General features: G+C 42.7%; 1 protein-coding gene across 1 annotated transcript in view; it reads left to right on the top strand.

Moving 5' to 3' along the window:
- ncanb (neurocan b) overlaps nt 1-24,343 on the top strand; it is a 103,980-nt gene that overhangs the window by 27,878 nt on the left and 51,759 nt on the right. The window contains exons 2-9 of the mRNA XM_086115960.1: nt 1,081-1,166; nt 8,242-8,471; nt 8,543-8,711; nt 13,329-13,503; nt 14,987-15,114; nt 16,118-16,411; nt 17,782-18,516; nt 22,544-23,644. Coding sequence (XP_085972086.1) covers nt 1,103-1,166; nt 8,242-8,471; nt 8,543-8,711; nt 13,329-13,503; nt 14,987-15,114; nt 16,118-16,411; nt 17,782-18,516; nt 22,544-23,644 — 2,896 coding nt within the window. The 5' untranslated portion in view covers nt 1,081-1,102. The remainder of the gene's footprint in view (nt 1-1,080; nt 1,167-8,241; nt 8,472-8,542; nt 8,712-13,328; nt 13,504-14,986; nt 15,115-16,117; nt 16,412-17,781; nt 18,517-22,543; nt 23,645-24,343) is intronic.

Raw genomic sequence — 24,343 nt, 5'->3', positions numbered from 1 at the left:
TAAGTATTTCAATGCACCGAGTCACCGCGTGCGTGTGTGCATGTGCATCAGACCTGAACACAATTTGACAGTTACTTAACTTCTCCGCGCCTTCACCGCCGCCTGCTCCTGCCAGCCTGCCAGATAAATAGCTACTGTATGTGGCCATGTAGTGTTACTGTATAATGTGACAGTATATGCGCTTGCTGCTCTGCGCACACTCTGACACACATCCACACCCACGCATCATGTTGGATTTGCCTCCCGGGCCCTTATCTGCTTGTTACTCTTGCTGATACCCGCCTTGCGGCTGTGTAAATCATGTTTTTGTTCAGAAATGTCGCAGGTTTTATCTTGTTGGTTTTGACGCAATGATCTGGACACCAAAGAAATTTCAGTCGTCAAACCTTCCCATGTTGGCTCATTGCTCACCAAATATGCATTCCTGCGGAGTGTTCCTCGCGTCTATCAACACCAGGCAACAAAACCACAAGGCAAACGTTCAAATTCACTATTTCCTTTGCAACATTTCATAACGCACTGAACTTAATTTCCGAGGCAGAGGAGCTGATCCCTGCTGTGAATAGCGAAAATCCGCCAGTTGTTTGATGTCCACGCTAAAAACGTTTGTACGTGCCTTGGGGCATGAAATATTTCTTACATGTTTAAGATAATAATAATAATTATAAGGGAGATACTGCATGCTTGAGTATGTTCCATCCACCCACTGGTCCTGATTAGGAATACATGGGGAACGACAAAAGCAAAACGAGGCTTTAAAAGTCGTTAAGAGTGAGCTGTCACTATCCAAATGGGAGCTACTTGTCCTCTGAAGTATAAAGATAATGGCCTATAGTTCCAGTGACACTTGAGAGAGATGAAACATGACAGTTGCAGCCAGCTGAGTCTGTTCTCGCTGCCCCTCCTTTTCAAGCCTCATAATAACCAACGGAGCCTTGAAAAGGGCTTCGAAGTACGCTTGAGCAAGGAAACCGTGAATCACCATGACAAATGAAGTGACAGCTGTCACTCCGGAGACATTTGGGCCAACACGTTCAAAGACTGTAGATCTCACGCATTTCTTTCTTTTCCTGCCGTCAGGCCTGGCAGGACGTGCGACGTGATGCCTCCGTGTGGACTGCAGAACTTGCTGGCCCTCCTGCTGCTTCTTCATGCTGTCAGCCACGGTGAGTACAAATCCAACTTCACCCAACTCCGACTTTGTTGAACCACACAAAATGGTTTTTTTTTCACACATCGTATCATATATCCGAAGATGAGCATTAGTAGTACTTTTTTTTTTTTTACTCAAGAGTACAACAAATGTAAAACAATATCAAATAACACAGTGAACAGGTGTGCAATATCCAAGATAAGCAAATTGACCCATCAGGAATTAAGTCAACACTTTAAAATGGAAACTTCATTTTAAAGTTAGCATGCGACATACATTCATTCATATTTGAATCAGTCAACTTAATCGCATTGAAAAAAAAATGCAATTTTTTTTTCCAATCGTTGCATTAAAAAAAACAACGGAATCGTGATTGTGAAGTTTGTTGGGGAACACAAACTCTGATGGATTTGATGAACATTTTGGCGCTTCAACTGCCACTTGGAGTTGGAACATATTGTGGATTAAACTGCAGACGGCAGAGACTGTGGCTATGGTGGCTGACGAAAGTACACTCTTGTCTGGCTCTTTCCACCTGCAGATCCACCATATTTTTTACAGCAATGACTTAAAACAGCTTGAAGCAGTCACACATGTAACATCTTTTTGGCTGAATGCGCAAAAGTACCGGTACTAATACTATAGGTTGTCGTTTCATTTTTAAATGCAGAGCATTAACGTACTTCTGTAATATCAACACCTTTCTGTGTGATTAAAAAAAGCAACGAGCTAAATAAAAAGAAAAACTGACACAGTTTGTGGACAAACTGAATGGTGATGGGATCCCACCTATGTAGACACAAATAAAATACGGAACCAAAAATATTTATTTAAGGAAAAAGGAATGACCGTCAAGTGAAAACAAAAATGGCTGGCACCAAAAATCCAGGAAAATGAATCATGAACAGGAAGCACTTGCAAAACAACAAAACCGGAAAGAAGAGTCCAAGCAGGCGTAACCAAAATCGGCAAAAATCGCCATCACAAAAATACTTACAAAACCAAATTCTAAACATGAACAAGAAGATCTAGAAAAAAACACTTGAAGCAGTAGAGCGAGCAAGGACAATAATCCGACGAGGATTTGGGAGCATGGCAGTCCTTAAATACTTGAACAGGCTTCATTAGAATAAGGAACAGGTGTGCCTGCTGGAGGGAAACGCCCTTCACTCCAGTTGGGGCTGAAACAAAACAAACACACAGAGAACATGACAGAAACAGGTTTGCGGAGTCTCACATTCATTTATTTGCATCCAAGGCAGAGGCACACTCAATTGATCAAGCAATAATGATTTCTTGGTTAAAATAATAATAATAATGGTGATTTTATAACTCCGTCCTTCATTTATTCACCCAAACAAATCAGTTCATTGTCTCAGAGTCGTGTCCATCTCGGAACAAGGAATTAGCCGCCTTGGCTGCACGCGCGAACCAGCATCAGTCACGGCATCGACAGAGCCCGTCAGTCGTAATCGCCTGGTTGCCGTCGTTGGCTTAACAATTAGCGTCAAGGAAACAACCGCAGTTAATCTCGACATTTCTGTCTCCTGGTCCATTTCGCTCCAATAATAAAAACCCATCATGGCTTTCCCGCCGCTCAGACGGGGTTTTTCCTGCGAGTTAGACGGCTTAGAGCTTCAAAGAGAGAAGCAGCATGGTCACATCCTTCTTTTTAATCTTTGATTTGATTTTTTTTTTTAATGTACAATTTTAATCCGCTCATTTTGTCAGCAACTCAAGAAGGAGGGGTTTTTTTTTGCGCTTCTGTGGCACACTGTTTTACTCTTGATAAAGCTAGAGTTGCAATGCTTATCTCAGCTGTCGGATCATTTTTGCTGCCTGTCAGCTTGCGTGTCTGTTTGCATCCGTTTATCATGCACAGCAGAGATTACCAAACTTTTTTTCAGCTCAGTACCCAAACTTGAAAAGTACAAACTGACAAACTGCATTATTTGTCGCAAAATTGTCATATTCAGCGGGAACTTAAGTCATGCATATCCCCAAATCGAGTTTCCTGATTGTGATGAATAGAAATGCTATAAATGCACTCAGGCTACCTAAAAAAGACACCCCTCCAAAAAACAACATGTTTATTAAATATGAAAAATAGCACTGGACAGCATGATAATGTATAAAACGCATGAATAACACAATTAAGTACAATGAAAAAAACTAAACAGTTTGTGCATCCCCGATTTCATGCTTCAATGCCGATTGACATTGTGCTCTTTCTATTGTGCGTGACACAGCCACCAATGTAATATTGACATAAACAATAATAAAATTCACAACTAAGTGACACAGTAAGCTGCAGTAATATGAATTCTTTTTCTACATGCTTGGCAGTATTATTACATTTTCTGTTGAGAATGTGAAGAACTGAATTGTTTTCCCTCAATTCATACTTGATTAAAAAAACAACAATCACTTCACTTTTCCTCAATTAATCAACACAGTTTTAATGTTTCATTTATTTTTATTTATTTATTTATTTTTGCTTTCCTCGCATTTAACAGCTTTTGCATCTTTTCATGGCCACAGGTCGGCAGCTCAGAAATCATTTCAACGCCCTTGGATGCCATTGTAGCCTTTATCGACTCTTTCCACTTCAGTATCGTACATATCATGGAATTACAGTCGGACCTTGAGAAAAAAAATGCATGTCCACAATATAGTCATCTCGGGATTGTATAAATGAGTGGTTAACAGTATTGAATTCTGTCAATCACACACACACACACACAGAATAAAAACTATCCCAAAATGGCCCCGCCCGATGTTTTGTAAAGCCTACCTTAGAGTCGTGCTTTAGTCTACTTGCACTACCTGCTTTGGGTGTTTGCCTTACTTCTCCGTGCTCTCCACGGCTTCCAATGTGTTTGTTTCCTTGCTTGCATTGAAAAAGAAACAGACTTGTTGGCACTCAGAGTCGAGTCTCAGAGTCCCGGGCAGAGGGGGTGATGAGAACACAACTCTTGGAAAGCCTCCGGTTAAATCTGCCAGGTGGTTCGGTATATGCCACCGCACACGGTGTAACACAAACAGAGGAGACGTATGTGCCAAGTGAACTATTTTCTGTTCATTTTTGGGGTGAGGGGTCTCTGGAATTATATTGAGATCCTTGGCAAAATTGGCTGTGTTGTGCTTGTGCCGTCATACGAAACCCAGCTCAGGCCAGATATGGCGGCACAAATATTTGTTCCACTCAGCTCAGTTTGCCAGGGGACGGTTTAGAATCATAAATGCTAATCGGGGATATGTAAGAAAGGTTACTGGGTAATTTCTTGCTTAAAGCAGAAGTCAAACATTTTCTTCACACCTCCACTCGTCTAAACACGGCATTCTGATTCATATTGCATTTGTGGAATATGAATTCAACAGTAAACTGCACCGGTTTGTATCCATCTCAAGGGGTGGCTATTTTGCCACTTGCTGTCAACCGAAAATGACATCACAGTTGCTCAGGGTAACAACCGATCACGGCTCAGCTTGCCAACGTCACATGACAAACCTCGGAAAACAGGTGAATAAAACCAGGTAGATTTTACTGCTTAATTCATATTCCACCAAAAAAATATTAATCAGAATGCCGTGTTTAGATGAGTGAGACTCCATTGAACGTATTATTGTGAAGAAAACGTTTGACTTGATTTCCCTTTCAATGTATGTTTGTTTATCGACCGATGCCAGTGGAATAGTAACAGACAGAAAGATTAAATGTTCTTCCACTAGATGACAGGAATCAAATAAATAACCTCTGTATCCACTTCTTATGATTTATTTATTTATTTATTTTGGGTGGGTCTAAAACTGGTGCGATGGTAAAGCATTGCAAACTGTGCTGCTTGGAGGAAATGTGACTCCAAATTTGCAATGAGGTTGCAAGGGCATGTTTAGGATGTTTATCCGTGTTTATGATTTTGAAGTGTTGACTGCGCACCGCACAAGATTTGAACTTCATCGTCTCGCCTCAGACGGCGCAAACGGTGGCAGCAACCTCCCTTTGAGTCGCTACGATGCACCAACATTCAAGAGAGCTGCAGACAGACCTTTTAATCAGTCTGTGGCTGGGACTTGAAAAGCTCCCAAAGATGCTCGGAGAACGTATGCTACTTGGCAGGTTGCGAGAGGTGAAACGAACGTTTATTTATTTATTTTTATTTTTACATGAGAAAATGTCACGCCTGCATCCTTTTTTTTAACCCAAGCCCTGCGTGACGTCCACCCTGCAGAGCATGTCGATGTCAATGTGAATGTGCACTCACGCTAGGTCACCGACGATCTGGATGTTGGCGTGCCTCGTGTCTATGTTCAATGTGTGCATGCGACGAAAGCATCCGCAATGCAGCGAGACACGACATTACATTATACAGGTCCACGATCTTAATGCTAACATACAATGGGAATAGGCTACAGACGGGCAAACAAATAACAAAGGTGTTGTGTCGTTATAACCCATTAATCGGTGGATATTTGAACACTAACGGTGGAGCAACACAGACAATAGTAATACTCACAGCTTTACACTATATTCTTTACCCTCTGCAAAGAAAGATTAATATTATTGCATCTTACTGAGGAGCTGAGACCATTTCCACATACTTATAATATAGCCGAAGGAGCAGCACAATGTCCATTTAACTGCAGCAAAAAGTGTGGCAAAAACTGTTGAAGTCTTTAAATTTGATTTACATGGCATTATTATTATTATTATTATTATTATTATATATTTTTTGACAAAGTACAAATTTCACTTGCATCTCATACTTTGCAGACGGCAGCCAACTAGAGACATAGTAGCATAACATCAAATCTTTTTTTTTGTAGAAATCCCCCAAAATTCCTGTGAGAAAAGACTTCTGAAATTAATGAATGAATGCCAATCTGTCTATTAATATTGTATTATATTATATTAAAATAGATATGGTGAGTTCAAGCACCCAATAAATTACACCCCAATTAAGTGCCACATAATGTGTCTGAGATTCACATTTGTTTTTATCATATTGGCTGTCATTTCCTGACAATTCACCAATAGCATCGAGGCAGCTAAAAATTTCCAGAATTGAATGGCATGTAAACAGTTTCGGGCCTGGTGTAGATCTGAAACAGAAGGAGAGGATGCAGTTGGCTGTTCTGGGGTGAAAATCACAGATGGGAAAAACAAGACATTGGGTGTAATTGCGCTCCCGCGGCTGTTAAAATGCCATTTGGACCTTGCGTCTGCGCAAGACACGTAAGGGCTCCTACGCGTCGCTTAATAATTCCAAAGACGACCAACACCGAGACAGATGGGTCCACCGGTGATGACTCGCCGAAGTATGCGGCTACGCCACACTAAGAGCAGCTGAGTCACACGTTGACCGTGCCGATCCTGGTGCATTTGAAGGGTCGCAAGAGCTCCCGTTAACATTTAAAATGTAACACAGATTTTTTTTTCCTAATTATGCCCTTTTCTTGCTTTTGTCACTGAGACAACACGCCGGTCTCTTGAGGCATTATGGCTCGTGATAACTTTTCCATCTAAATGCAGATTTATAACACTAGCAATACGCACCCCCGCTAGTTTATGTTAATCACTGCTGAGGAAGAGTGCCGCGTTTTTTTTGTTTTCTCCTCACCCACCATGTAATTTACTGATTTCTGGAGGGAATTTGCAAATTAATTTCATTGGATTTTGGCTGTGCAGCTCACAGCTTGCCAGGCTGGAGATAAACATCCGTATGGCGCGCACAAGTGGAATGTGAGTGACATTGAAAAGTTTGTTTGGCTCCCCGCAAAGTTAGTTATGTGAGTATAAGGTGAGAGCTGACAAGCATCTGGCAGAAGAATTAAAGGTTATTGATGCAGCTCAGTTGGAAAAGGAATACACCTGTCTTTGTTTCCTGAGTTGGCTCCAAATCTGCTATCTTCCAGGACGGCTCTTTATTGCGCGTTTGTCGATGGCTGTGTTTAAGAGGAAGGGGGTACAAATGTTAGTGTGTGGTAAACAAAGATCAGTGCCTCATCCTCAAGGGGTTCGAAGCAAATAGAGAGACAGCAGCCAGGGCGATATAGACGCCTAAAGATGTGCTTTCTGTGTGTGTTTGTCCGTATGTGTGCGTGTGTGTGTGTGTGTGTGTGCGCATGCACAGTAATTTGCCGCAAAGTCACTCTTACCACACCGTCTGCCATTTCACAAGAGCTATTCTCGCCTTTTTCCATCATCCTCTCTGAAAGTTTTTTCTTCTCAACATTTCAGTTTTTTCTCAATATGGTTGGTGGCTAGGTGGTGAGGAAGGAAGGGAGAAAAAGTAGGAAAGCCCGTTACCCGTACACGTTACAAACTCAACATTTCAAGTTACCTGAAGTCAAAAATACGCGGTACCTCAAGTCAACATTCCAAGTTACCTAAACTCAAAAATACGCGTTATATCCAAGATCCAGTGTGGAGAATTGAAAATATCTGTTTTAGTACTTGCCAATTTTGTAGACTCCCAAAATTAATGTGTGTGTTGTGTAATACTATTTTTTTTGTCATCATTGTATTTTCTTCAAAGGATACACTATTTTATACACTTATTGTATTTATTTTAGCATGAGAACTCTAGACATTGAACAATAAAAGGAAAGAAATACACTTCAAAACATTTATGTTTCCTACTTTCAGATTATGTTTTATATATACAGTATATATATATATACAGTATATATATATATATATATATATATATATATATATATATATATATATATATATGATTATATATTGCAATATGTTGTCAAATATAAATATCGAGCCCTTTTTGGCCTCAATTGCAACACTTTTTTCATATATTTATCGATATATATACACATATATGGTCTATGCATATGTTGAAGTATTTTAGAAAATATAAATACAAAATCTCATATTTGACAATATATTACTTCATGTATTGCGTGATATCTTCCAATATATTGCCAAATATTTTTGTTTCGTAAGGGGTCGCACAACAAGTGGCCCCCTTTCATGTAGTTTATTCAGAGCAAACGTGGTCCCCCCTTCTAATAGATGCCATCCATTTTGTAGTTGAGTAAATGCAGGGTATCTTTCTTCTCCTACTCAGGCTTAAGTGATGCCGACCCTCTGGTGAGCATGCATAAAGTGACCTATCACAGCATCAGCGAGGAGATGTCCAAGACAGTGGTGCTCCCCTGCCTCTTCTCCCTGCGCCCTGGCGCCATTCCGTCCCACGAGCCTCCCCGCGTCAAATGGTCCAAGGTGTGGGGTCAGCAAGGCTCGGACGGCTCGCGGAAAGAGCAGTCGATCCTGGTGGCCAAAGACAATGTAGTCAAGGTATGCTTAACACAGAAGATCCAATCGGCATTTTGAGATTTGATTAATCCATATTATCTCTCCTCGGCCAGGTGAAAAAGGCTTTTCAAGGTCGGGTATCGCTGCCTGGTTACAGCGATAACCGATACAATGCCAGTCTGGCTCTGACAGGCTTGCGATCCAGTGACTCCGGCCTGTACCGCTGTGAAGTTGTGATGGGCATTAACGATGAGCGAGACACTGTCCCGCTGGAGGTCACAGGTCAGTGTGATGTAAAAACGTAAAAGTGGCATACAACCGGTGAACATAAAACATAATTTATTGTGATGTCATTATGCGTCTGACTGGTGAGTACTTTCAGTGGGGCTTATTGTCATTTCATTTCCTTTTTTCATGCCATTGTGTCCTGTTTCAGAAATTCGTACCCGATTACTCAAGGTCAAATGTTTTCTGGCAAGGTTCTCCGACAACGGGATATTTATGCTAGCATCTGCTTGGTAGAATTTGTCAATGCCATTGATCGACAACACAGTGGAATGACGGGGAGGATGTTGGCCTCACAGTTTTAAGGTTCCAGGTTTGAATCACGGCTCCAGCCTTCCTGTGAGGACTTTGCATTTGAGGTTCAGTAAAATTTCAAAATGGCCCATCCCATAGTGGTGGACGCAAATGGGAAGAGTGTGCACATTCATTAGCTGGCAAGCAGTCCAGGGTGTATCCTGCAACTCGCCGAAAGTTAGCTGGGATAGGTTCCAGCTCAGCCATAATTCATTTTACAACAAATGCTGGAGGAAATGGATTATTACTCATAGCATGTGGTGCATTTATCAGAATGTGCCAGTTGCTAGGCAGAATTTGTGGAATGCCATACCCACGGACGTAAAATTTAAGGAGAAAAGTTGATGGAGTAGAAACAGGGATTTTACAATTTAATCACGGCTCTGTCTTAAATATAACACATAATGGGACGGTATTAAAACACAGTCCGCCACACTGGCCTGTTTTTTATGATCTTCCATTGTGTTTTATGCCGTTTATGATATGATGAGCGGTGACGTCCACCGTAATTACATCATTTAACCATCATTCAAGTGCGCCGCTTTTTGGCCCCCAGTAATTATTATTGCAAATTAACACTCTGCTCTTTGGTTGTGTGCGCCTGCCCCTTTTGCACCCGAGGTCTGCCACGATGAATATTAATGACGTGTCGTGCTAATCCGGTCATTACACTCGAGCTTGTTTACGGTCGGCATAGCACCACAATGAGGGAAATAAAGGTGAGGGAACTTGAACCCATTAAAAATCATTCCTTGAGCCGACCATGTTCATGCATGAAATGAAACTGAAAGCCAACAGAGACCAGGCTATTATCAAATAGTGTAGACTAAGCGAGGTGTCTTCTTAATGGGAGGAAAACATTGCATCATTTCACATTTGTGCAATCGCATAATACCATAATTACACTCATGACTGTTTTAGATTGCGAGAAGCGAATATCATCACGTCTGCAGGACAAACCAGCCAAAAAATGAACGACATTTTGCCCTGTTTCATCCCGTTTCACTTACGGCGACACCACTCCATCACATCTTTATTTATTTATTTATTTTGGGGCCATGGAAAGTATATAATATATTGGGTATTTTCACCCATTGTACAAACACCACAGAAATTAAATAGTTGCTTGTTTTCAAGAATAAAGTACCAGTTATGGCAAATTCACTTTTGGGTTTTAATCTTATGAGATTGAAGTTTGGGTTTTCACCTTTTGGTAGCCAATCTTTTTCAGGGCCTAAACGTTCTTTTCCTCCTTTGCCACCCTTTTCTCCTGAGCGTCACCTGCTGCGTACGTTGCTAAGGAAATATGAGAATGTTCTCTTTTTACATCCCACCTCTGTCGAACAGTTGATTAGCGAGCTTCGAGCACCAGTAACTCAGACGGAAGCCAATTACATGGCGAGCGAAGAGTTGCCGTCTGTGGGGATTGGTCATAAATGGCCGTCAGGCTACTCTTCGCGAGTTAAACGCTTGTTTTTTTAAATGTACCATTCGGCATTATTTAGACCGCTTGGCTATATCGATAACATATTAACGCACAAGGATCTTACTCCAGATTCCATTCAAAATGATAGAACTCCCTTCCTTTGATAGTCCTTCTTTAATTTCTCATAGGCCGCCTTACTCACAATCTCCTGCTTAGATTCTCAGTGCACGTATTTTCGAGTCAATTGTATGTCTCTTAGACATGGCGCTATTGATTGTTTGAGTCCCTCGTGGTGATGCAGGGGAACTGGTTTAACCAGAGAATCGGCAGCCTTGACTGAAATAGTGTTCTAATTGACAGGGGTATTGTTTCCCAACCTCTATTGAGCCAAGGCACATATTTTATGTTCTCACAGCACTGCATCAAAGCAAAATGTCACAAAAAGTGTCTATACTGAAATAATGCTGATCTCTTGTCTCAATTTCTTGTCAAATGTGAAAAAAATGGAATGTGTGTGGATCCTAGTGAAAATGTATGACTTTTCCCCCCCCAAATTAAAAAAAAATAAAATAAATAGAAATGCCTCCAGTTACCTGGGTTGTCGATCAATATGAAATTTTGTGCACACGTCTGTTAGAACAGGTTTAAGGAAAATGTTTCAAGGACCCTTGCTTGGCAGTTTGATCATTTAACTGTGAGTTCCATAGCGGTTTTTGTTATGTGCAGTACATGCAGCCGCACAGGGCAGCGTTTATGTGGGGCAGGGCAGAAACGGACGTCTCGTTATTGTTTCATAATCAATGATGATGAGTTGTGAGATTCTCCACTTTTTTGTTTCAAAATAGGAGTTAGTTTCTGACAAAAAATGTGGAGCGCTAGCGTGTATGTTGACTGAGAGTTAAACAGTTAAAGTCAATGCATGTTTAAATGACATGTAACATGTTCATTTCTATGCCCAATCCATGCATGGTTCAAAATTATCGTGAATTTGCATGCAACATTAAGAGCACCCCTTAAATATTTTAGAGAAGCTTCTGCCACTGCCCTTGGGCTTCTGATGCTAAAGTAGACCGACAATTTGAGGCAATGTTGCTTTGGAATTCACTCTACAGGCTGTGGATCCACATTTTTGTCAGGAGAGATTCCATTATGCTGGAGAAACAGTCACTTGAAAATATAATTGTGTATGGAGGGACATAAGTTATAAACCCGATGAGAGCTACAGTGTATAGAATATATTTTATTACTCTGGAGGGCCAGGAAGTGTTCACAGTCGACATTCATAGTGCACTGTGGCTCTACTCCGGAATGGCCCCTTGCTGTTTCTTCTCCCAGAAGAATATGATGATGTGTGAGAGCGCAATTTCCCTGGCTCAAGCACACAGTTGGATTGTATCTCTGTTTGGACAGCCTCAATATTTCTGCAAAAGGACAGCACTTTCAGACACAGAATGGAGTGCTAATGGACTCGGCGGCACCCAACTCTCCGTATCACATGGATCTGTGTCACTCTCCCCGATAAAGTAGTCGTGTTAGTAACCCGTCACCCACTGGTTTCATGTCGATCGTAACGGGAGCAGAGCTGCGTGTGTGGCAAGCAAATATCGGAGGTGATGGAAAGCTATTTCTTTCTCATTTAAATGAAATGTACGGCTTGCTAGCATACACAGCTGCGGGAATTAAGACTTACTGTGTTCCTAATTACAATGAGCAAACACCATCTCCACTTAAGAGTTCCTGGAAAAAAATATATGAACTCAAAGAATTCTAAACCACTGAATACAAACTAACCAAATGGCAACCTCTGCACTGTGAAGTCGACGCGCTAACCACTGGACCACCGGGCCGCCCCTTAAGTCAACCTGAATACTGTATATGCTTTTGGAATGTGGGAGGAGATTCGAATCCTGAACCTCAAAAGCGTCAGATAGACGTGCTAACCACTAGCTCACCATGCCCAATTGGCAGAATCACATTTTCATGGCGATCGGCAGGTCCCAATAGATCTCAACGAGAATGCTTGGCACCATTGGAGATTTAGTTGCACACAGACACACAGACACATACACACACATGATTCCCATGCAACGGCAAACACCCAAACAATAATCTAGTCCCCTGGCAGGAGTGCTTTTTCCGAGCCAGCCGACAAAGACAAAGGCAGGTAGAAAGCAGGCCAGATGGATCCGGAGTGTAAAGGCAAACTGAAAGCAGGTCTTTTACAAGGTCAGAGGCAATAACCAAAAACAACCAAGGTCGGAACCGGGTACTCAGTCCAGAAACTAACACTGTAAAGTCAGACATGACACGAAGACGATTTTGGATGGATAACAACCTTCATCTGGGCGCTGCAGGTGTGGCTGGTTGGCTAATGAGCTCAAGTGTGGCCAGGTGGCAGAGTGGAAAATTCCACCACAGTCGGAGAGCATCCAGGATGGATTGTGACAGACGCTAAACACACTGCCAAAACGACAGGGCAGTTCATCAGGGTCAAGTCAGTCTCCAGACTTAAACTCTGCATTTTTATCTTACAAAGTTGAGACTCAGATGTCCGCTATCGTAACCACTGTCTCTGTATGGTTAATCTGGTTAAGTCTCTCCGTTCCAAATACAAATGTTATTAGTCCAGAGCAAAAATTGAGGGCATCGGCCACACTGTGCTATTACTTTATTTTGAGAAAAAAAACAAAAACAAAAGAGAGTGGAACCCTGTTGGAAGGGGAAATTGTTTGTTTTCAGAAGTCGCCTTCTGATGCAAATATTCTCCAGCGACCGCACAGATGGACGTGTCGGTGCGTGACGATGACATCCATGTGGCTTTATGTTTACACTGCTTGTACGTGCTCATGTTTGAATGCTCCAAGGTTGACTTCTCTCGTCTCCCTCCGCTCCAGGCGTGCTCTTTCATTACCGCGCTCCCCCCGACCGTTACGCCCTGTCTTTCGCTGACGCCAAGAGGGTGTGCGCTGAGAACTCGGCAGCCATCGCCACGCCGGGTCAGCTGCAGGCGGCCTTTGCCGACGGCTACGAGAACTGTGACGCCGGGTGGCTGTCGGACCAGACCGTACGGTGGGTCTCTTATATAATAATATATAAATGCTCCATGATCGCATCTAATGGCGTGTTTGCGTTACGTGCATTTGAGCAACGGTACCCACTGGCAGTCATTCCAACTGGTCGGCATGACATGTGTCCGAAGTCGACCGGGCTCATATTTTCGTATTAATTACACTTTACTGCGGTTGTCTCGCTGGCAGGGTTTTCTTTTTTTTCTTTTTTTTTTCTTCCGCTGCCCTCCCTTTTACTCCCTTGTTTCCACTGGGGACACGGCTAATTGGTCCGCATTGAGGAGACTCAAAGTGAACATCAGCCAAGTGTCCAATTAATAGCGAGGCTGCCATTGATTCATCAGCTGGAGGGGGCTGGGGAGGGAGACGACTCCCAAGAACTTAGTGTTTGAAAAAGTCCTGTCGTGTGTGCTCGTGTGTGCACCGCATGTAATGTATTTTCGGCGCTCAAGCAGAATCTTTTAATCATCCCCATGTGAAACAACAGCTAATGCTGGCACCCAAATATGGATAACCAAAGCACTGGAGGAATTGAGAATGCTTTTAACCTCTCACTGACTTCCCACATTCGCCTCCCTTGAGTTTGAATTGTGTTTAGAAACACTATTGGGAGATTTTTTTTTCCCCACAGGGAGATTTCATTTTCTTTCTTACGTTAATTAGTAAATAAAATATGATTAACCCTTTCATGCACCCTCTAACCTCATAACATGATAAGCTGTCCACTGTGGTAACCGCTGTCCCTGAAAGGGTTAAAGTCCGAGGAGAACATGAAATTAATTTATCCTGAAAGGAGACACTCTTTCCGAATATTGAAATCCTCAATAGAGCAGAATAATTTGAAAAAATATGTTTCAAGTCAAACAAAATATTGATCGGCAAGTCTTGAGAGCGAGGGGATCCACTGGTTGCCGCATTGACCTCACAGTTTGGAGGTACCGGGTTCGATTCCAGCACCGGCCTTCCTGTGTGTAATTTGCATGTTCTCCTGCGTGGGTTTTCCACAGGTACTCCGGTTTCCTCCCACATTCCAAAAACACGCATGGCAGGCTGATTGAACACTGTAAATTGTCCCCAGGTGTGAGTGTGAGCGCGGATGGTTGTTTGTCTCTGTGTGTGCCCTGCGATTGGCTGGCAAACCGGTTCAGGGTGTCCCCGGCCTACTGCCCAAATCGGCTGGGATAGGCTCCAGAGTTTTTGACTGGCCGAGTAAATCCCCAGACTCAAACCCTATGGAGCATACAATTTACATGCTAAAGAGTAGACTGAAGGAAGTATACTCACCAAAATAAAATGAAAGCCTGGTGAAAAGTGCAATAGTTTGGTGGTGTCAACACTCAACGACTATGAAATATTTAATCTTACTCTCTTTGTCACTTCATTCGCTGTCACTTGCCAATGCAAATATTTTCAGTTCATAGCAGGAATTGAAGAATTGACCTCACTGTCTGTTTTGTATAACCACCTCTTGCTGCGTGCTGCAGGTATCCAATCCAGTCACCTCGGCCTGGTTGCTATGGCGATCGTGACGACTCACCCGGCATCCGTAACTATGGCAATAGGTTCCCGGACGAGCTGTTTGATGTCTACTGCTTTGCCAAGCGGCTACAAGGTGGGAGCCTGGAAGAGACAAGGTCCTTCCTTTGAGTTTTAGTCCCCATTGGCCCGGTCTGATTATGTGGATTATTTCGAGTGGCTCTGTTTTTTTTCAGTTGTGCACTGTGGTGGCGACATCAACATTGTGCACACGTATATGCCCTTGAGAGCTGCGGACTATTTTTTTTTTACTCTGGGTCATTTCTAGTCATTCTATTTACTTCTATTGTGCAGTGGCTGCAATTATCACCATTAAACTGGCGAACACTGTGATCACCTACAAAATAAGACTATTACATGTATGCACATATAAGCCTGTTCAGGCCGAATTTCTTAACTTTGCGGATTGTTTCGATGTTGTATTTATTTCTGTTATGCAACGTGGTAGTATTAGTAATCATTATTAACTTGCAAGGAATTATCACATTTGAGTAATTTTACTGTCTAGATTTTGTGCGGTATCGTCAAGCGTGCTGCAGATTTTTTTGACTGTGTGAATTATTTCAAGTGGCTCTCTTTACTCATATTACAGTCGTTCCTTGGCATACAAGTTTAATTGATTTCGTCACCACTTTCATAACTTAAAATACTCGTCTCTCACTGAAAACAATGGAAAAATGATAGTCCAGTCTCCCAGGAAAAAAAGTTTGTCATGTGTTTTATTTTTTTTTTTTAGGAAAATTGCACTCGATAATATTGAACTAAATAAAACCATAAATCAATTCCGTAAATAAATGGAAAGAAATCAAGCATTTTTGTCGCATTTTTTGCTTCATTACAATGGAAATTGTGCTGCATCTTCATTATACTTTGTACTTGCCGAATTATGGGCAGTTATTTTTGTTTAAAATGTGTCATTCTCTTTTGTTTTATGTTTAGTTTGACAGTAAACTCCAGCTATACACCACATTACAAATATGAATTATGCCTCATGAAATGGAACCGTCACACGTTTCGAGCCCCAGCCCTTTATGAAACTCTGCTATTAGTAAACTGAGCTGTCTGTTTCTCCCACCCAGGTGAAGTGTTCCACTCCACCGTGGAAGAGAAACTGAATCTAGCCACGGCCTCCACCCATTGCCATTCGCTGGGAGCCCAGCTGGCCACTGTGGGCCAGCTGTACCTGGCCTGGCAGGCCGGTCTGGACCAGTGCGACCCGGGCTGGCTGGCTGACGGCAGTGTGCGCTACCCCATCAACGTCCCACGGAGGAACTGCGGGGGGGACGAGCCCGGCGTGCGAACGGTCTACAGCAACCCTAATCGGACCGGCTTCCCCGACACCACGGCCATGTTTGACGCTTACTGCTACCAAGGTATTCACACAGTGTCTGTGTGATTTACCTTAAGCGACAGGGAAGAGGCTTGTGGCTCTTGCGTTCGACAAGCACCACATGCCTGTAAACCGAGTGGCTTTGTTGTCTGCAGTAACAACAACCAATTAATTAGTGCAGTGAAATTATTATTCTTATCTATGTTCTCAATGACACACTAAAAAAAAGGCCCTATTCAGTGGTTGGGCATTTTTTAAAACACACCGATGGGCATAAAGTTAAAACAAGTAAAACAAAAGATAAAATGTGGTTGTCAAATATGCAAAACAGTTAAATTTAATGATAAAATGCATTCTAATGTTTAATTTTTCTTAATTTGATCCTAATCAAATTAATGAAATATTTGATCAAAGAAAATAAAATAATCAAATTAATTAAAATTATAATTATATAAAATGATGCATACTATGTTTTTTTGTTTAATTAATCGCCTTGGTTCGTTTTCTTCCATCAGAAGTGTCTAAATATTTTTAACCCGACAGCCGTTACGACAGTGGACAGCTTATCATGTTATCAGGGTGCATGGTGCATGAAAGGGTTAATATTTACAATGGCAAAACGTATATCCATTTGTCATTTTGCGCAACTTTTTGCTGTTTGCCATACGAAAAAAAAACACGTTTGCATACGAATGCACCATTCTATGAGATTGTTTTTAATTCCACAACCAAGTAAGAATGATTGACACTTTCTATTCCAAGGTGTCACATCAAAAGGCTTGTGAATAACAATTAATTTTAAGTGAAAAACAACAACAGCAGCTTGGGAAAAGAGCTGCAGTACATTTGTCAAACACGAGCACGTAGATCATCATCTTTCCAATATGAAGGATTGAAACAAATTATGTTCTCCAGAAAGCTGAAAGGAGATGAAAATGTCAATTTTGGCCTTAATAACCGACTGCGTTTTTACAGGCACAGGCCAAGCTATGCGGCTAACTCCCTTGTTGACACTTTACCCTGAACAACGCTATGGAAACAGCGTGATGATACGCAAGAGGAAGGGAATTAAAATTGAGACAAGAAATGAAGTCAAAGAATACAACAATTACAACCATTCAACTAACTAATAATGATTTTTTAATTGTCACACATTCCTACAAATGATATTTTCATGTTGCCAATGACATTTTATCAGCCTTTTGCACTCCAAATTTCGTCAGGCTGATGTTTGTGTTACATATTTAGTCTTGCTGATTGCATAAACCGCAGATTTAACAAAAACGTGAGATGAGGTGAGGCATACCGTTCTCTGCCTCACGAACTCACTTCATACAGTATAAAATAATAGCTATGCAATTTCAATGAAAACCTTTCTACTCTATGATTGAAAATGTCCTTGTGTGTTTTTAGCCCATCAGCCTGCAGATGTACAAGCCGCAGAGGCCCTTGCTCCCCTCCACGCCAAAATCCCAGCTGCACAGACCGGCTCCCCACTCAGCCGTACCCAAATGGGCGCCCCATTACCCAAGACGGCTATTCGGACCGATCTGACGGACCTGAACGAAGCTATCACAAAAGACTCCTCCGACATCTCTGACGAGCACGTCGTCATCCACTTGAGTCCCTTGCAGGGTTGGGATAACCAACAAGACGGCGCCCCGACCGGTCGATCCCGCCCAGCTGAACCCGACGAAATGAAAACCAGCAATGCTCCAACGGAGCAGGAGAGCCACGGAGGTTCGGCCCAAGAGGAAGTAGATGCTTCTTTTGACACTCTCCCATCAGCGGCCTCGACCACCTCTCAGCCTCACACCAGTAAAAGCATGCTGACTGACTTTGTTAACACGCTAATGAAGCCTTTCAAGTACTGGGCTGGTAGCGGGATGGCCCAAATCTCCAACAGGAGCCAGACTTTGAGCTCACAAGCCAGTGAAAACAAGGGCGGCAGCGACAACGCCATCACGGAGCACGGGAGTCACGATTCTCCCTCCAGGCTTCTCCATGCCAGTGGATTACAGAGCGCTGAGGATGGTCTGTCTGAGCAGGAGAAAGAGGAGATGCCGCTCTTTCCTGCACTGTCCGCAGTCCAAAACGGCAGGAAAATTGAGTCCACCACACAGCAGGAGGGCAAATTTGCCAATCATGGTAAGAGCTTTTTTATTTATTTGCCTCTACTGTATGTCTTTGATTGAAGGTGTTCTGCTGGAATTAGATACTGCAGATAAACTGAATTTCTTTACTTCAAGTTTGGACGAAAGACGTCAGTGCATGACTCTGTCCTACTTAGGTTTTTTGTTTCTTCCATCATATTTTTTTAACATTGAAAAAGAAATTTACCGATTTTTTTTTTTTCAAAGTGTGATTGTGATGCTGTAAGGCACACCTGAAAACATTCACATTTCTCAAAAGCTGACAGTGCGACTTATACATATGGCTCAATATTCTGATTTCTTGGACGTAGTATTTTAAATGTTCTGTAAAGTGCTTTGTTACAGCTGCAGCGGTTGTGAAAGCGCTAGATAAAGCTGTATTGTATTGTATTATATTCCCTTTAGCGTAGCTCCATCTAGTGGATGCATAATGCAACCTCAGCCACTATTGTAGCTTCTATTCTGTGCGCCTTATAATGCGGTGCACCCTATACATGAAAACAGTTTTAAAATAGGCCATTCATAGAAGGTGCGCCTTATACTCCAAAGTGCCTTATCGTGCGGAAGAAGGTACTGAAACACAAAACATAAATGCGGGCTATGCATGACCACTATGACTGTTTTCATGCACTTAGTGGACAACATCAGATTTAAAGACGTAAGATGTAATGCGCAAATAAACAAATTGAATTGAGCTCTGCAGTGGAGTCCTGAGCGTCCGTCAAAGAAACACGTACCCCCTTCGCGATGTTTCCAGCAAGGCCACCGGGAGAACCAAATTGATGTGACAGAAGAGCTGACAGGCAGCGTAGATGCTCCTGACACGATTCACAGAGCCTTGCAATAACTTCCCCGCCTAACCTTTATTTATATATATACAGTATATATATTTATTATGAAATGTCATACCTGCAGATGGGTGGCGGTGTTGTTCACCGCACAACTTCTTTCCCGTCTGTCTCTCGGATTGTCACCCTCTAGTTTAATATTACCTCTGCCCGACTCTGGAAGGGATTCTTGTGCCACTGAAGCGGAGTCACTGGGGGTTTGTTTTGCAGCATTTTCCAGTAATGTTTTTTGTTTGCCAGGTACACCTCACAGTTGGTCAAAATCTTTTAACCTCGAATTCAGCAGAACCTAAATGGTCCAAAAGGGGTACGTCACGTCTAAATTCTCTCATAAGTTTAAGAATATGGACCATTTTGATGTTGTTTTTAGATAAGTAAAATGAAAACATTTTACTTATCTAAAAACAACACAAATGGATATTTCTCAAAATATTTCCCTTCTTGGAGCCTCATTCTCATGTCATTTCCAGCTAAAATTTAACCAATAACCATTTATCAAGAAAAACATCATGAAGAATTTTTTAAGGGTTTGTATCATTTTAATAGTCATTGTCCAACAAAATAAGGATGTAAAGTCATATAGCAGAAAAAATGTCATATTGGTGGGTCTCATGTTATAGTAACCGTTTCATTGAATGAACGACATGGACTATTACTGGATGATTAATCCTAATTAATGTGCGGGGTTTTTTTGTACATCCGTGGGCGTCGTAAAAGTATAAGCGGCAATTAGATTTGCCTGCCTCCTATGGAAACGATTCCCACGATCGCGGACCTCGCTTAAGCGTCAGGCAACAGCGTTTGAATAATACATTTTACCTTTTAATATTTCATGCGTACAGTATTTGTGTATGTTCTCCCTCTGGTAGTAATCTGTTCTATAGACGTTTACACATTCGATAAGCGATGACCTAACCGGGTCCTCTCAATAACATAACTGGCCTAAATAAACACAAAGCAGCCATGAGTCACAAATGCTGACAGGATGAATTATTGATGACCGAGTGTCTACTTTAAGCCCAAGAGCAGATAAGCTACTGGGGGACCTCTTGGGTCTCAATAAATGAGAACTGAGACGTTTCACTTATCGCTTCTCTTGCCACAACTGCAAAGCGCAAGAAGTTGTTTCACGTAAACAATCCGGAAGAAAGAAACCGAGAAGTGTGAAATGACTTTGAATACATCCCCTCTGCACTGTTGCTTTTCTTTATAAATATATATTTTATGTGGGAACCAAAGGCCCCAAATTGTACACTAAAATGTGTCCAGCGATGCCTGCCTACTGCTTGTGAATTAGGTGAAAATATACAAAAACATGTCTCCCAGTTGCATGCTAATGTTTTGTCCTGCTCCAGCGCAGCCACGTTTAAAGACTACAGAGAGTACTTGAGAGACTCAGTACATTAGAAGCTCTTTTATTACTGTGAGAAACCTGAGCCTTTCCTCTGATACTGTAGACTGAGCTTGAACGGTTGCATTTCTCATCATTAGAGCTGAGTTGGGCGCATGTTTTACTGAAAAAACTGTTTTTGTTATTTGCACTAGTGCTATTGTTCTGTTAGAGACTGAGGGAAGCGGTTTGTACAAAATGAAGGCAGGAGGTTTGCCTGCAGTCCACACTTGTGATTCATCTTCCATACAAATAAAATCCTTATAATACGGTACTTTATAAAAACATACAGTGATAACAAAATTAAATCGAATGAAAAGTATTAAACCATTTTTTTTCATTTTTAGCAAAAGGATAAACTGAAATTAGGGCCTATGTATTTAGTTTTTTTAAATACACAACATTCACTCCTTGTTTGATGTTTACTTTGACACTTCAACTGGCAGTAAACAGTTTGAAGCTGCCGATATCATTCTGGCCCTGATTGCGGAAAGGGGCTAGGATCGGGTCAAAATCCAGGTAGTAGAGTTGCTGACACTCACACATGCGTCTCTGCCTCCACTTCATATTGTTGATATTGAGCATATAGTGTTTTATTGCCAAACATTTTTTGTTGTATCGACAACTACTTTTCAAGAAGAAACAGCCGGAATCAGGAAAACATGGAGGCACGGGAGTCGCTAGAGATCACACGTGCATTTCTCAGTTCTCAGGTCCGTTTTATGTGAGGGTCACTAATGGTGCGGAGTCAGTTGCCACTCAGTGAAAGTGTGAGAGCGAATGGTTGTCTCTCTCTCTCGCTATATGGACCTTGTGACTAACTGGCAGCCACACCAAGGTGTAGTCTGCCTTTCGTCCTTAGTCAGCTTGGATAGGCTCCAGCTCCTCGCATCTCTGAACAGGATAAGCTTTATAGAATTTGGATGGACGGTTTGATGTGATTAAAATATGCTTCAAAAGCCTCTGTGTTTATTCCCGGGTATACAGATGTTGCTACTTTGAGCATTTCCTGCCGCTTAACAGTAAGGTCTGTTCGCTCCCCAATAGGACATCTTGAAGGAGGAAGAGCGAGCGAGTTCTCCTTGACAGTTGCTTGCCAGGAGCTGAATCGTCTGCTTCGCCACAAGCCACTCGCCTGCCTCGGCCAGTGTGCCTCCCTGCTTTTGTGTGCTTTCCTCAGTCTGTCTTGTGCCGCATTTTAGAACCAGGACTATCATTCTTGTCCAACATTAGAGCGATTGAGGAAAGTGGACAGGAGGAGGACAAGGCAAAAGAAAAAGATTGGCTCGCAGTTAGCAAACATGGCAATCACGTTTCCTCCAATAGTTACAATGATAGTCTGCGCAAGTGTGAGATGATTAAAATATACATCTCTTAAATTTGCTTCTGGGCGCGAGCAATTCGCCCGCCTCAGCCAATGTGTTTTCCAGGTGCTTATTATTGACACTTTCCTCAGGCTGTCTTGTGCTGCTTTTATCACCATTTGAATTGCTGAAGTCTCTTGATCACACACCAATCAATATCTGAAGTGTATGTACTTCCCAAAGGTTGTGGTGGCAAATGGGGTTTGATTGTTGGGCATCTGTAACAAAAACTGCTCCAGATCGTGATTGCATCGCAGTTCACACAAAAACGCTGTGCTTCCTGTACTGTTCAGTGACCGTGTAAGACGGTCTTAAGGTTTAATTGCTAATTCCACATCCATGAAATTAAAGGCAGCCCACAACTACCCACCCCCTGGTAATGCAATCAAATTAAATACTCTCACTTTGTGTTCCCTATAGGGATAACTGCAGTGGACCCTGAAAGTCATACAAGTCCTAATGAACGGGTCAAGTTTCCCAAAGGAGGTCCAGCGTGGCCCATCAAGTCATTACGGCGCTTCAGAGTAGGCTTTCCAAGGAATGTTGCCAGAAGTCCCACTTGGGATCCTCTGGAAGCCAAATCGGGACTCCTTGAGATAATCACCCTGCCTGACTCTTTTCGCCAGGACACAGTAGAAAATTATTCTGGTGAGGGGAGGGACCAAGTTGGAGATCAGGCACAAACGACCACCGCAACTGGGACGGATCAGAAAAAGGAAGTGGAGGGGAGCAGTGAGGGGAATAGTTTTCTTAGTAACTTTGCTAATACCGTTCCCAGCAGTCCAGAATCCGAGCCTTCACTGCACCAAAGCCAGAGTGAACTTGTGACTGTGGCCGAACTCACTACGTCATCCCGGTGGCAGCTCGTGGCGCAACCAACCACCGCCACCTTGCCTCAAACAGCCGAGGAGGCCAGGGGTGAGATCATCTACGTTCACCGGCCTGCTGACAACCTCTCGTCTGCTTCTTCTTTGTCACAAAGAGGAGAAAGCGGCTCTAATGGCGGCTTCACTCCCGTTATTAAGAAGCAAAGGAAAGGTGCGGGAATAAAGCCTGGTCGCGGCGCAGCCAAGTTGGTCACTTCCACACCAGAGTCCTTGATGGATGTGCTAACCACCACGGAGATCACCACGGCACATTTTCTGACAACCACAGACACTCCAAGCACAGACCCTGCAACCGCAGCGGTCACCACTGAGCTTTCCTCAAAAAGCTACTCTGCGCAGGAGCCATCCATTTCTGTCTCATGGATAGAGGAGACCATGAGCAACGCGGAAGGCAACTTCTCAACAACAACCGCCAGTCAGTTGACGAGTGCTGTGTCAGACTCAAAAGATGCTGTTACAGAAGTGGAGTCCAGGTTAGCAGTGTCAGAGTCCTTTGTGTTTGGAAGTCATTGGATACCTTCCAAGGGATCCAGTCCGAAGTTTGAAGACCACAAGACTCCGACGGTGACAGACAGCAAAGGCGCAAAACACCCTTTTGGTGTCCTGGTACCCAACTGGGCTTTTGTCCCGCCAGGTATGTTCACGCTTGTTGTCGTCATTATGCCTACGAGTGATTATAATAATCAGTCAGGATTCGTTCGATCGTCTGCAGCTCAGTGGGAGTCACAAACAGTTGCTTTTCTGAGGCAACATACAAGAGTCCCGGTGGCACTTGGGTTTGCAGTTCAGTCTTGATCTATACATCCATCCATCCATTTTCGGACCTGCTTATCCTCACAAGGGTCGCTAGGGTGCTGGAGCCTATCCCAGCTGTCTTCGGGTAGTAGGCAGGGGACACCCTGAACTGGTTGCCAGCCAATCATAGGGCACACATAGATGAACAACCATTTGCGCTCACAAACACACCTAAGGACAATTTAGTGTTCAATCAGCCTGCCATGCATGTTTATGGAATGTTGGAGGAAACCGGAGTACCCGGACAAAACCCACGCAGGCAGGTGGAGAACATGAAAATTCCACACAGAGAGGCCACAGCCGGAATCGAACCCTGCACCTCTGCACTGTGAGTCCGACGCACGAACCAGTCAACCACCAGTCTTGATCTAATGAGCACTAAATTGTCACCACTGCGGGCTCGATGTTAAATGTACCGCTATATATTCCACCTGATATTATGTTGGAAGCTTACATAATCCTGGGGCGACTTCAACCTCGGTATATCGTTCACGCAGGACAAAAACTGTAAAAATGCCAGTTGAAGACGGCCAGTGTG

The sequence above is a fragment of the Hippocampus guttulatus genome, chromosome 7 (genome assembly GCF_054856545.1).
Source record: "Hippocampus guttulatus isolate MCC_2025c chromosome 7, RoL_Hgut_1.0, whole genome shotgun sequence".
Classification (NCBI taxonomy): domain Eukaryota; kingdom Metazoa; phylum Chordata; class Actinopteri; order Syngnathiformes; family Syngnathidae; genus Hippocampus; species Hippocampus guttulatus.
This window is presented reverse-complemented; position numbering and strand designations above follow the sequence as displayed.